The sequence below is a fragment of the Pyrus communis genome, chromosome 6 (genome assembly GCF_041283825.1).
Source record: "Pyrus communis isolate YQ-2024b chromosome 6, ASM4128382v1, whole genome shotgun sequence".
NCBI lineage: Eukaryota > Viridiplantae > Streptophyta > Magnoliopsida > Rosales > Rosaceae > Pyrus > Pyrus communis.
The window spans coordinates 20553592-20568277 of record NC_142570.1 but is presented as its reverse complement, the minus strand read 5'-3'; the positions used below and the strand labels follow the sequence as shown (position 1 = coordinate 20568277).

The window sequence follows — 14686 nt, the reverse complement described above, 5'->3', positions numbered from 1 at the left end:
GAAAAAAAGAGAGGAGAGAAGCCCTCGTAAATAACTTTGTAGTCTTTTTAGTTAAAATTTAGGGTTAAGCTCAGTTTATTATCCTATAGTTTCTTTGTTTTCAACATTTAGTACATGAAGTTATTTTTTTTCATCCCAGAGTGGTACATAAAATTATAATTTTGGGACACTTTCATATATCCGTTAAGGTTGCTGTTAAATTTTCCATTAATTGATGACGTGGCATCTACTTGGACAATGACCAGGCGCCACGTGGATATTAAAAAATAAAAAAATAAAAAAATAAAAACTTTTGGGCGTCTAGGCCTCACCACTGCACCTACCCTTCCCCCACCCTCTTCGACTCCACCCACTCCATTTCTCTTTCTCTCTCTCTCTCTCTCTCTCTCCCTCCCTCCCTCCCTCCCTCACCCCCCTCATCACGGCCTCGGTGACGACTTCTCGGGCGACGATGGCACCAGTCCTCCGCAGTTGATGCGGTAGGTCGGAGGGCTTGCTTGCTACCCTAGCACGGCCTCGACGTGCTCCTCTGCGAAGCTTCGACATTGCTTAAACCCATAAAATTAATTGTATAGTGCTTCAACGATTCGATCATTATATTATTAATCCCGCAAAGCTTCGAGAGTCTTGGGCATGGTTGGAATTTTAAAGAAATGAGTCGGGGCAAAGTGGAATTGGAGGCAATTAGAGGTGAACAAGGTCGAGTTAGGGTTCAATTTAGGGGGGGGGGATTAAGGTTGGATTGAATGGTGGGAGGTTGGAATTTGGGGGTTAGGGTTTGGTAGAGAAGGCGAAGAGGGGGGAGAAAGAAAGAGGCGCCGAGTCCAACCGTTGGATGATGCGGGAAAACAGAGGAAGACCAAATGAGGGAAGGAAGGGTTTTCGGATGTGGGAGGGAGAGAGAGAGAGAGAGAGAGAGAGAGAGAGAGAGAGTAGGTGGAGTCGAAAAGGGAGGGGGAAGGGTGGGTGTAGAGGAGAGAAGGGAGGGGGGTCAGAAGGGGTGAGGGAGAAGACATCCAAAAGGCTTTTTTTAATTTTTTTAAAATAATTTTTTTTTATTACTTTTTTTTTATTTATTTTTTTTAATATCCACGTGGCATTTAGTCATTGCAGTTAACGGCAAATTTAACATCAACCTTAACAAATGTATGAAAGTGTCCCAAAATTATAACTTTATGTACCACTTTGGAATGAAAAAAACAACTTCATGTACCAAATGTTGAAAAATAAGAAACTTTAAAGTAATAAACTGAGATTAATCCTAAAATTTAACTTAAAAATAAGAAGTATGATAAGAGATTCTTTAACGTAATATAGTTTAGGATAATACTTAAGTACCGACATATACTTTTTAATGTGGCTCAATGATACTTAAACACGTTTTATTCATTTAAACTAGCATATAGGCACACACAAAGTGTGTGAGAAAAATTTTTATTTTTGTTTTTGAAATAGAAGGAGAGATGAAGAGAGTGATAGAGAATATGGGAGCGGGATGTGTTTTTTTTTTTTTTTTTTTTTTTAAAAAAAAAAAATAGAGATATGTTAGGATTACATGTAGGTGAGGCTTTGAAAAAATAACAGCAAAATTTCGTTGTGTGAAATTATGTTTCTACCCCATATTTCTTATTCATGTTCTGTTTTAATTACAGGGTTAAACTGGTAATTTCATAGGGTTTTGATTGACAATGAGTGTTTTATTAATTAGTAGAGATAACAGTAAAGATGTTATTTGTTTTTCTTCGCCTTGTAAAAATAAGAAATAGATGATTTTTTTTTTATTGAACCATGTCATATAGTAAAATATGTCAAATACCCAATAAGATCCTCTCCGAATATTTTTGGTGAAGATCTTGGGAATCCGTAAATCGTGTCCATTCATCGTACATCGTGCGATTAGTTTTTGTCAGGTACTGTTTGTATTTAATTTTAAATAAAAATATTTAAAATGATTTCTGACCTCATGATGTACGATGAATGGATATGATTCACGGATCCTCAGAATCCTCACAAAGAGGATCCGGATTCGTCAAATACTGCCCAGTCCATCCATACTCGTACATTATCCTATACTATAATTGTACAATCATTAGTCTGGTGGACATATGACAGTTTTCTTCTATTTGGTAATTGACAAAGACTGTTCCCTTATTAGGGCAATACATTCATGCACCAATGCCTAATGGCATCTACATAGAACTTGGGTTGGAGTCTAGTAGTAGGAATATGGTTGGTTGGTGGATGCTTCAAGGCAGGCAGAAAGGCATTTGTTCCTTAACTCAAAGGGTCTTCAATGGAGACTCGTAATACTATCTTGTATTGGCTATTTTCTCTTATATTGAAACCAAAAACTTTTCGCAGACGATGGCAGAATTTTGCTAAACCGAATCAAATGAATATTGATGTGCTTTCGTAATTGATCATTGTCATCTTCGCTTAATGTCGACAGAATTTTACATGCAACTAGAACATCACGATGACAGTATTGCAAGCTTATCACGGTAACTTAATTTCATGATTGTTGACTTATATTAAAATTACTATAATTGTGGGATTCCTACCATATTTGGTTTCCTAGTTTAGGATGTAATTATTCTTTCCTTTATTCTGATAGGATTGTATATGGTTGTATAGGGTTGTATATATACCTTTGTTTTGAGATGAAATAATATTATTGAAAAGCATTCTTTCTTCTTGGCACCAGAGCCGGGTTAGAAAAGGAAAACACCGAGCCCTAACTTTTTTTTTTTTCATGCCGTGTCCTTGATCAATTACAGCGAGCAACTTAGAGGAGTTGTTGCTGCCCGTGTTCCTGATCGATTGCAGCGAGCAATTGTGAAATTGTTGCTGCCCCCTGTTTTGTCAGTTTGTTCAAACTATTCCGGAGTCCCATCAACGCCGCAAGTTTTTCTGCCCAATTTTTATTAGTCAATTACCAAGTTGCAGTTTTTAGGCTATAACGACAAGAGAGATGGCTGAAGAAAAAGGGACAGGTTCTAAGATTGTTCCAGCATCTGCTCCAATTATGATGCAGTTAAAGAATTCAAGCTTTAATATTGGTATGGTTTTGGATGAAAAGAACTATGATTTATGGCTCCTCTCATTCAAATCCATATTGCTGGAAGGAAGAAGATGGGATATCTTCGTGGGTCTATCAAGGCACCTAACAAAGACGATCCTAAATATGATGAGTGGTTCTCTGAAGATCAAAAAATTAAGAGTTGGCTTTTGTCTTCAATGAAGCATGAGATTATGAAACGGTACATTCAGTTGTCTACATCGAAGGAAATTTGGGACTCCCTTAAGGCAGCATACTTTGATAAGAATGACGAGGCTAGAATTTATTCATTGAATCAAAAGGCATCACATCTTTGTTAGAATGGTCGATCTTTGGCTACCTATTTTGGGGAGCTAAATGAGATTTTCCAAGAATTGGATCACTTTAATAAAGTATCCATGGAGTGTGAAAACGACATCAAAGTGTTTCAAAAATCCACTGAGAGATAACGAGTCTATGTGTTTCTTGGTGGTCTCGATGATGGGTTTGACCAGGTGCGTGGAGAAGTGCTACAAAAGGACCCCCCCCCCCCCACTTGGCCTTCAGGTTTCTTATGCATATGTTCGTGGAGAAGCTGATCGGAAGGAAGCAATGAAGACGGAGGTTGACAAGAGTGAACCCGCTACCATGGTAGCAAAGGCTCATGGATCATCTTTTGGGTCGAACCGAGAAGGGTCACAAAACCGGCCAAGACAAACTCGGCTTAGCCAAACAAGCCAGGATCGTCCCCAAGGTAAGTGCCCACACTGTGGCATGACAGGACACCCCAAGAGTCACTGTTTTGAGCTGATTGGATATCCCGAGAACTGGGATAAGACCCGTGATCCTCGGTGTAACAAATCTCGAGCCTCCGTTACAGAAACCAAGAATGATTTGGACCAGATAGCTGAAAAGGCATCTACCATGATTGCTGCGGCATGTAGTGATGGTAAGGCACTAAGTACTTCTACTTCTGTTATGAATAATACATGGATTCCGGAGCTACTGAACATATGACTTGTGATTCTGGACAGGTTCCATTATTAAAAACATCCACACAAACCGAGGTCAATGTTGCTAATGGCAATGTCGTCCCTATTATTGGGGAAGGCATTGTTTCCTTTTCTGATACCATAAAACTTGACATTGTTCTTGTGGTTCCCTCTCTAAATTATAATTTGTTGTCCGTTGCTCAAATAACCCTTGCCTTACATTGTTTGGTTATTTTTTGGCCCTATTTTTGTGTTTTTAAGGACATCCGGACGCGGAAGACGATTGGTTATGGTATTAGAAGAGGAAAACTTTATTACTTAGAGTTGACCACCAGTAGTTCTAGCTTGCTGACTCAAGCTCTTTCCGTTGATGATTCTCAAGGGGATATTAATAAAGTGTCAGACATCTGGATGTGGCACAGGCGTCTTGGGCATGCTTCATTTAGTTATCTGCATAAGTTATTTCCTAGTTTATTTATTTGTCTAGACTGATATTTCTCAGTTTAAGTGTGATGTTTGTGAAATGGCTAAGAGACATCGAACTTCTTTTCCTCCCAGTTTCAATAAAAGTACCGTTCCTTTTATGATTGTGCATTCTGATGTACGGGGACCGTCAAAAATAGCTACTCTTGGTGGTGCTCATTGGTTTGTTACTTTTATTGACGATTATACTAAAATGACTTGGGTTATATTGTTAAAGTCGAAAAACGAGGTTAGTTCAGCCTTTCAACAGTTCCATAAAATGGTTGTTGAGCAATACAATAGTAATATCCAAGTTCTTCAAAGTGATAATGGTGGTGAATATGTTAATACAGAGCTTTGTTCCTTCCTGGAGCTGCATGGTATTGTTCATCAGACCACGTGCCCATATACTCCTCAACAAAATGGGGTTGTTGAACGCAAAAATAGACACCTGTTACAAATGGTTCGTGCTTCACTCATTGCGGCCCATCTGCCTCTACACTATTGGGGAGAGGCACTTACATCCGCAGCTTATCTTATTAATCGTCTTCCTTCTCGTACTATCAACTTCCATACACCATTTCAAGCTCTCACATCTCAGACTAGCAGTCCACCGCCTCCCAATCTTCCCCCACGAGTCTTGGGGTGTGTTGCTTTTGTTCACCTCCATCCCCCTCAACGGCATAATAAACTTGAGCCTCGAGACATTCGTTGTGTTTTTTTGGGTTATGCTACTACCCAGAAAGGATATCGTTGTTATCATCTTTCGAGTCAAAAAATGTTTATTACTCAAGATGTGATTTTCCATGAGAATGAAATGTTTTTTGGATCATCCGCGTCCTCACTTCAGGGGGAGTACCGAAATAGTGAAGTTCTGACCCGAGATAATAGTGAAGTTTTGAAATTTGATTACTCTCCTGTGGCTAGAAATGAGCAGCAACCATTGCAGTCATCACGCCTGGAGTACACGGCACCTGGAGAAGGGCAGCAGCCCACGTGTTATGGTGATCAGCCCATGGCATCTGGAGACGGGCAGCAGCCCGTGTGCTTTGGTCATCAGCCCATTGAGCAGCCCATTGAGCGGCCCACTGAGCAGCTCACTGACGAGCAGCAAACATTGCAGGAGGAAGAGCAGCCCACGGGTCCCACAAGGTTTGGGCTTGATGATGAACTGCAGCCCACGAGGTTTGGGCTTGATGATGAACTGCAGCCCACTATTTGCCATCGAACCGAGCAGCAACTGCCTCCTAATGTTATATCATGTCCAAGTATGAACTCGTCTTCTGTTAATTCTCATAACCAATTGTCTCCTCCACCTGATACACCTCCACTCTGTTGTCTTTCAGAGCGTATTAATCGAGATATTCCCAAACCCACTTATGAGGCAGATCCTAAGTGTAAACACAAGTATTCTGTGAGTGAGCCAAATTCCGATTCAAGAGTGAGATACCCATTAAACAATTATGTGTCTACCTGTCACCTGTCAGAATCAAATAAGTCATTTGTGTATCAATTATCTACTGTATCTATTCCTAACAGTGTGCAAGAGGCCTTAGTAGATTCCCGCTAGAAAGATGCAATGAACGAGGAATTGAGATCGTTGAAGAAGAATGCTACCTAGGAAATAACTGACTTGCCAGCCAGAAAGAAATCTGTGGGATGCAAATGGATTTATACAATGAAATACAAAGCAGATGGAATGGTAGATCGCTTTAAAGCAAGATTGGAGGCAAAGGGGTATACACAGAAATATGGCATTGACTACACTGATACGTTCGCACCAATGGCAAAGATCAATACAGTTCGTGTTCTACTGTCCTTAGCAGCGAATCTAGATTGGCCTTTACAACAGTTCAATGTAAAAAATGCATTCCTCCATGGAGATCTAACTGAGGAGATTTACATGGACCTTCCACCAAGCTAGAGTGATCCAAACATACGGAAACAAAAGGTATGTAGACTAAAAAAATCATTGTATGGGTTGAAGCAGTCTCCGAGAGCATGGTTTGGTAGATTTACCAAGTCCATGAGCGCATTCGGGTATATGTAGAGTAATTGGGGTCACACATTATTCCTGAAACGCCGAAATGGAAAGGTTACAACTCTCATCGTATATGTGGATGATATGGTGGTTACTGGTAATGATCCTATTGAGCAAGCAGCCTTGAAAAAAATATTTGTCCACAGAATTTGAAATGAAAGATCTTGGTTCTTTGAAATATTTCCTTGGGATTAAAGTGTCGCGATGCAAGTTCGGGATATGTCTATCACAAAGGAAGTATGTTCTTGACCTGTTAAAAGAAACCGATATGACGGCATGCAAGCCGGTGTCTACTCCGTTGGCCGGAAAGTTGGGTATCGATCAAAACCAAGTACCAATTGATAAGGGGAGGTATCAAAGATTAGTAGGAAGATTGATGTATTTGGCTCACACTAGGCCGGATCTTGCTCATGCCCTAAGCGTAATTAGTCAATACATGCATAATCTAGGAGAACAACATATGAGTGCAGTTATGAGAATATTGAGTTACTTGAAAGGAAGCCCTGGCAAAGGAATTTTATTCCCAAAAAATGGACATTTTAGAATTGAGTGCTATACGGATGCTGACTGGGCAGGATCAACGGATGATAGGCACTCGACATCCGGGTACTGTACCTTTGTTGGGGGAAATCTAGTAATGTGGAGAAGCAAGAAGCCATTTGTTGTATCAAGATCAAGTGCAGAAGCCGAATTTAGAGGTATGGCACTCGGTATTTGTGAACTCTTGTGGCTTAAGTTTCTGTTACAAGATGTGGGGATCAAACATGGTTAGCCGATGAAGTTATTTTGTGACAATAAAGTTGCTCGTGATATTGCTCATAATCCAGTGCAACATGATAGAACCAAGCATGTAGAGATTGACAAGTTCTTTATTAAAGAGAAGCTAGATAGCAAAGTCATTGAGGTTCCTCCCATAGGAACGAATGACCAAGTAGCAAATATTCTCACTAAGGTGTTTTCTAGTGACAAGTTCTCCAAATTTCTAGACAAGTTGTGCATGTGCAACGTCTATGCACCAACTTGAGGGAGAGTGTTGACTTATATTAAAATTCCTATAATTGTGGGATTCCTACCATATTTGGTTTCCTAGTTTAGGATGTAATTATCCTTTCCTTTATTCTGATAGGATTGTATATGGTTGTATAGGGCTGTATATATACCTTTGTTTTGAGATGAAATAATATTATTGAAAAGCATTCTTTCTTCTGTGATAAGGGTTCATTCCCAACAATACAATCTCATTTTCCTCTTGGGGAACGCCACTCTATTTAACAAGGAAATCAGATTTACCCAAAATTTCAAAGTTAACTTATCAATGTAAACGCACAATGGCTGAAAATAGAACTTCATTCTCCACCAGCACACAGAAATTACATAGTAACCCAAAGGAATAAAGAAGAAACAACCTAAATTCAAAAGTCCAAACTCAACATCAACAATTCAACTATTTCTTCTTGCTACTGCTAGCCGGTGTCTCTTCTTGCCAGGTTGCTTGCCATTGCTTATCATAAAACGTCGTCTCTTCGAGTAGTTTCTTTAGGTTTTCAACATCCTCGTTCTTGCGGATCAGAAGCACTCCCCCTACAGCTATGAACAATAACGTTTTGCAGAAGAAATTGCCCATTTGGTCGACTAGGCCTACTCCAGTCAAGCTATCAACAAAATACGCCATGAAAAAACCTATCATAGCTGCACGACCTGCAGGAAACTCATAAAATAGCAGAAAATAAGTTAGTTTTGAGTATTTCCTCTTCCCTCATTACGCTTAAGTTAAAATAAGTGGATCCGAACAAACCGTTAAGTATTTCAGCTTCAGGTAAATGGTATCTCTTTATCCATGCCCACCATGGTACAATGGACGTGTCAAAAGACACAGGGTTCTCATTACTGGATGATTCCGGGTTGTCCTGGAGCCATTTTCTCCTCCTGGCCTCTGAAAATGGCAATGCAAGGTGATGCATTAGAAAACAAGTATTTTTTGAATTATAAGGAAAGATAACAAATTCAGATAACAAGTTATTTGTCAAAGATATGCTTTAAATCAAATGAATCACAGATTCTTTGTAAAATGAAGCCTTTGGAACTTCACAAAATTGTTCAGGTAAATACAAGGGTGTAAAAACATCTAACAGATGTTCCTTCAATCCTATTCTATTTGGAAATTGATGCTCTTCTGCAAAAAAGAATCAACAAAAGACTTGGCAACTTCATAGAAATTTCTTCATTTATGTTTCAAAACATTTGGGGAAGAAAACCCATGAGTTTATTAGCTCTAAAATCAACATGCAAGTTCAGAAGTCAGATTAACCACTTGGGACTTGCAAATTCAGCAAATATCCCCCACATTCTACAAAAACACCCTCAACTCAATACTTCAACTACTATTCAATGTTCCTTATGGAGCAGGGCAAACAAATGAAAATTCTGATCTCAAAGTTTAACACGGAAAAAACAATCAATATGAAAAATCAAAATCCCATGCCAACTCAAACAGTTGCAATCAGAGCTAAACAAGAACAAGTGAAGAAATAGACAATTACAGATCAGAAGGAAAGAAACCCAGAACTTACCAGCATCAATAACAGCATCCCAATCGGTTTTTCCATTTTTCTCAAACTGCTTCAAATCCCAAGTCCCATTGACCCATCTCCCATCTTCAAATAAATTCACCACGATTACCTCCTCAGCTGTTCCAGGTGATCCATTAGCCCCGGCAGAGCTCTCACTCTTCACCGGAACAGCCTCAGCGGCGGGCACGGGGACCTCGGGCTCTGCTTTGGGCTCCACGGCTGTGGCAACTGAGCCGAGAGCTCCAGCTCCATTCTCAGCCGAGGCTCTGGTGGTGAAGAGAGGGTGGTTCTTGGGTCTGAGAGAGAGAAAAGGCTTGTGGGTCAGGAGGGGTTTGAAGTGTGATGAGGAAGGTGAGAGGGTTGGGAGATGCGTTGTGGGAGAAAGCAAGGCCATGGAAATGGACATTGTTTGGATTGATTTGCAGCAAAAGGGGAGGGAGGGCGTGTTGGTTGCTGCTGCTAATCACAACATGGTAGCTCTTCTTTTTCTTGGGCTATCCTCATTTCTCACTCACTCCTCAGCCTTAGAATTGCCCAAATTCCAAATGGGCAAATTTTGTATTTTCTGCAGTATTTTTGTTCTGAAAATACAAGTGGAAAAGTGTTTAATTTATAAAAACTAGTTTATGCCCACACATATTACACAAAGTGTGTGTTTAATTTTTTATTTTTGTTTTTAAAATTAAAATTGAAGGAAAGAGGAAGAGGGTGAGAGAAAACGTAAGAGTGGGGAGATAGGGAGAGAGATTTATTCTTTATTTTTTTTAAATTAGATATGTTAAATCACTTGCATGTGAGTTTGAAACAAAAAACAGCAAAATTTTATGGTGTCAAATTACGTTACTGTCTTAACTTTTTTGTTGTGGAAGAAAAGTAAATAGTATTTTCACTCTCTTTTAGTTGACAAATAAGGTTGTAAACAAGAAAATTCTATAATGAATGAAACGAGAACATGTGTACAAAGTAGATTTGTATTGATTTGTATTGATTTGAATTTGTCGGTTACAATCAATGTTTACAACTTTCCTCTGATTCAGTCTTCAAATTTGATGTAGATGCGTGACTGTTGATCTAAGGGTCGCGATGACTTGATCTCGGACGAACGGTTGAACAATTGCTTCAAGTTTTGAGCTTGAAAACAACGCGTGGATGATCTTCACCTCAGGGGTGCGGCAAAGGTAGTGTTTGATGCGGGATTTCGTTGCTTCAAGGGTCTTGGCGACTTGATCTTGAAACGAACGTTGCTACAAGTTTATAAGCTTGCAACAAAGTCTTGAAGGAATCGATACGAGTGCTTGTTCATTCTTCAAGGGAGTGCTTCGGCTTTGGTCGAGAGAAAGCTTTGGCTTTGGTTGAATGTTCTTCTAAGAGAGCTTTGAGCGTATTAGTCTTCAAAGGTTTGGCAGAGGTTCTTCTGTGTAGAGATTTTTTCAACCCCAATGCTTGCGGGAGGAAATTGTATTTATAGGCTTCTCAAAGCTTGCCTTTGGGATGATTTTAGGCATGTTTTGTGTCTTAATTTGAGCCACTTTACTCCCTTGGCCGAATTTAAGGATCTTGTTGCCTATTTTGTGAGCAATCTTCAATTCTTGCTTGTTCTATGAAGATGCTTTAGCTTTCTTTCCAGTTTTAGGATCATTTTGGATTCCCTAGCAGAATTTAAGGGGAATTCTCTCTTATTGCCAAATTTTGGGGAAGTTTTATACTTCCTTTGTTTGACTTGTGCCACATGTCATCGATGACTTGTCCATTTGTGATGAGCCATATGCCAAGTGGAGCTTTGTGATGCACCTTTTGTATGCAACGAAATTTACATGTCTAAAAATGCCCCCACTTCAAGGCGCATTGTAGGCATGTGCTTGTCACATGTAGGAAACGTGTTTTGAAGTCCTGCCATGTGAATGTTCTAATTCAAGGGTTGTTGAGACTTGATCTTGAATTAGATCGCTTCTTCAAGGGCCATAGAGGCGTATTTCTTGAATTGGAATGATGAATTTCGCCAAGGGCCGTTGAGGCGTATTTCTCGAACGAAACATTTCTTCAAGGGCCATTGAGGCTTGGTCTTGAATAAAGGTGATGATGAATTTTGTTAAGGGCTGTTGTGGCTTGGTCTTGAATGAAATGACACTTTTCTTCAAGGGCCATAGAGGCTTAATCTTGAAAGAAATTAAATTTGTTTCTTCAAGGGCCGTAGAGGCTTGGTCTTGAAAGAAATTTTGAAAATGGATAAATCGCACATACTTATTGTGTGTATTTGATTTCCCATAATCTTTGACAAAATGCATTAGGCGCATTTTGAATTTTTCCTTGTGGTTGTAGGAAAACACAAAAAGAAATGTTTTTCTTCCTTTGTTAGGAATCCTTTTTAATTTTGGTAACGAGGGTGACTTCCTTCAAAGCGTTGAAAAGCTTTGGTGATTTCCTTCAAGGTTTTGGAAAGACTTAATGCTTGTCCTTGGGTAAGTAGGATGTGAATTTTTCTTTCCTTCTTTCTTCCCCACGGCAAGGAGGAATTTTTTTTGTTTCCTCTTTTCTTTTCCCACAGCAAGGAAGGAGATGTTTTGTTATGTGTACTTAGTGGGATTGAGCTTTATCTTGTACTTTCTAAGGATGTCAAAAGTTTCCACCAAGTTACCGATGTGGTATGATCGTTGTTTGCCCTTCACCATGATGTTGTCAGAGTTGACCTCCACGGTTACTCCAATTTACTTCTTGAACATCATGTTGGTAAATGGCTCCCGCATTCTTAATGCCAAAAGGCAAAACCTTGTAGTTATAGGTGCCTCGCTCGATTACGAACGTGGTTTTGCTCCTTGTCAAGCTTGTGAATGGCTATTTGGTTGTAGACGGAGTATGCATCCAAGAAACTAAACAGCTAGTTCCCAGAAGTAAAATCTACTAATAGATCGATGATCGCCGCTGGTTCGGGTGCGAAATGCCTTTTTTTTTATTACCGGTTTGGCAATGCGGTCTACGTGTAGGTTGTGGCAAGCTATCTTGGGGTTAATGTCGGAAGGTGACCACGCGAAGACGTCACGATTTCCCTAAGGAAAGCCATGAGTTCCTCTTTTTTCTTCGGGCTCAGATGTGAATCGATTCTAGTAGTCTTCTCCAGCTGTTGGGGATCAAGAATGATGTGCTCGGCGTCCTCTTTGGGTTTCCATCCCGTCTCGTCTGCTAGCGTGTTAATTTGGACACCATCTTCTTGATCTGTTTGCTGTGATTTCTATTTGGTAGGATCGTCGTCCTTTTGGAGCTCGGTAGCCTCTACGAGGGTAAAGGTCTTCTTTTTTTACTCCTTCAGTACTTGCATAATGCATCATTGAGATGTGGCTTAGTCTACTTGATTTCTCCAATTCCTCCTCTCAGGATGCAAAATCGGATTTTTTGATACTTGAAAGAAGTTACGGCATCCAGCTTTATCAGCCAAAGTCGCCTTAGAATCCCATTGTAGATAGACATGTCACTTACTATCATGAACGTCTACTTTGAAAAACTGGCGATGTTCTCACGTCAAATGTGATGTGGCCCGAGGTGTGTCCGTTAAATCCGGTGAGTACATCCGCTCAGCGTATAATTATGTTTTCCAAACCCATCTTCTAAATTACTGAGAGCTCAAGTAAGTTGACTGCACTTCCGTTATCAACCATCATTTTATCGACTATAGTGTGGGCTAGTTGGACAGATACCACTAGTTCATCGTCATGTGGGAAGTCGATGCATTCAGCATCATGCTCAGTGAAGCCAACAATGGGTCCAGGTTGGGTGTTGATTGCCTGGACCTGTGAGACTAGTAGAGCTTGCTGGATCTTCCTCTTCTTAGAATTATTGGTGGCCCCTCCTTGTAGGCTGCATAGCTGGCTTATCCAAGTATCTGTCGACCTTGCCTTCTTTCACGAGCTTCTCTAAGTAGTTCTTTCAAATGTAGTAGTCATCAGTTGTGTGATCGGGTCCTCGATGGAATGCGCAGTACTTGGTAGGGGTGGAAAAAATTCCCAAAAATCCTGAACCGAACCGAAAAAATCCCGATCCCAAACCAAAAATTTCCCAAACCGAAATTCCCGAAATTTTCGAGATGATATCCCGAACCAATCCCAAAATTTCGGTATGGGATTCGGGATTGGCTTCTCAATATTTCGGGAATCCCATACCGAACCGAAAATATATAATGTTAATTATTATATATATATTTATACATATATATATTATTCTTTTATAATTGATGCTAGTAGTTTCTAATTTATGCTCTGCAACTTGGAATGCCCTACACCTTGCATATTTTTCATGTTCTGTTTGATATTCATGTGGATTTTATTGTTGCTGCTGCCATGGCTGATGATTTCAGAAGACTTGATTCTTTTGTCTCTCAACAGATTGCAAAAAGGGTTTAATTAATTTGAATTTTGACTATGATAAAAACAGTCAGGCATGCCAGTGTTCAATTAAATGGTAGTGTGAATGAAATGAAATTCCTAGTTCATGAATGTGTTCTTGAATTATATATTTGAAGAACAATTCATAATTTCATATTTCAATTTGGGATTCCCGATTTGTCCCAAAATCCCGAAAATATTTCGGGATTCCCGAAATTTGGGATTCCCGAAAATTTGGTTTGGGATTGGTCTTCAAATTCCCGTCCCAAAAAATTTTGGTTTGGGATTCGGGATACTAGTTTCGGTATGGTATCCCATACCGAACCACCCCTAGTACTTGGTGTGGTCCAACTTGGAAGTATCTCATTTTGATTGTTTCGGTAACTTGAACCATGGTTCGCTCTTGATATCATAGAGGATTTGGTGGATCTAGATCAAGAACTTATAGTAGTTCTTAGGCGTTGGGCCACCTTTAGTCGAGGATCGATCCCCACGTTAGGCCTCCTGCCTGTTTTTATTGTTGTACTGCTTTTTGTCCTATTTGTTTTGAGCTACTGCCAATTCTTTTCGAGGTTGCTTGGGTGCCTTGTCTGCTAGCTGAGCCTCGTCCCAGAGTGCATGTTTTTCTGCTAGAGCAAAAGAGTCTGCCAGAGTTAGATTTTCTTTCATGATCAATTCTCTAAACAACGGGTGGTTTGCTGAAAGTCCTTTTTGGAAGGCTGCACTAGCTATCGAGTCGTCGCATCCGAGTATCTTTGCATTCTCTGCTTTGAACCTCTTCACATAGTCGCAATGATACTCCTTTGGGTTATTCTTCATATTGAACAAATGGTCGGACTTCTTCTTGATTGAGCAGTATGACGAATATTCTTTGGTGAAAACCAAAGAAAGATCAACAAAGCTCCGGATAGATTGTGGCGGCAAGGTGTGGAACCAATCTTGCATCTCGCCTTGCAAAGTGATGGCAAATATCTTGCACATAAGAGCATCGTTGTTCCGATAAATGACCATTGTGCTTTGGTAGTGCTTTAAGTGTCTCTCCGGATCTCCATCTCCTTTGAAGGATGTGAAATGTGGCATGATGAACTTGTGTCGAGGCTCTGCCTACTCGATCTTGTCCGTGAAGGGTGACCTGCTCATGTTGGTTATGTCCCGTCGTAACACCTCATCGGTGACCTTATTGCGTTGGAAATCATGTAATCGCTTGGTCA

The 14686-nt window shown here is 40.1% G+C and overlaps 2 protein-coding genes and 1 pseudogene across 2 annotated transcripts; 1 reads left to right on the top strand and 2 right to left on the bottom strand.

Moving 5' to 3' along the window:
- Window positions 1-2971: 2971 nt before the first annotated feature.
- Window positions 2972-4328, top strand: LOC148696426 (uncharacterized; annotated as a pseudogene).
- Window positions 4329-7817: 3489 nt separating this feature from the next.
- Window positions 7818-9877, bottom strand: LOC137711007 (light-harvesting complex-like protein 3 isotype 2, chloroplastic). Its single transcript, XM_068450196.2, has 3 exons — window positions 9103-9877; window positions 8328-8465; window positions 7818-8230 (listed from the first exon to the last, which is right to left on the bottom strand). The coding sequence occupies exons 1-3, from the start codon at window positions 9506-9508 to the stop codon at window positions 7977-7979; spliced, it is 798 nt and encodes a 265-aa protein (XP_068306297.2). The 5' UTR covers window positions 9509-9877; the 3' UTR covers window positions 7818-7976.
- A 4135-nt stretch (window positions 9878-14012) lies between these two features.
- LOC148696425 (uncharacterized) lies at window positions 14013-14486 on the bottom strand. The gene has a single exon (XM_088695211.1). The coding sequence runs from the start codon at window positions 14484-14486 to the stop codon at window positions 14013-14015; it is 474 nt and encodes a 157-aa protein (XP_088551337.1).
- Window positions 14487-14686: the final 200 nt, after the last annotated feature.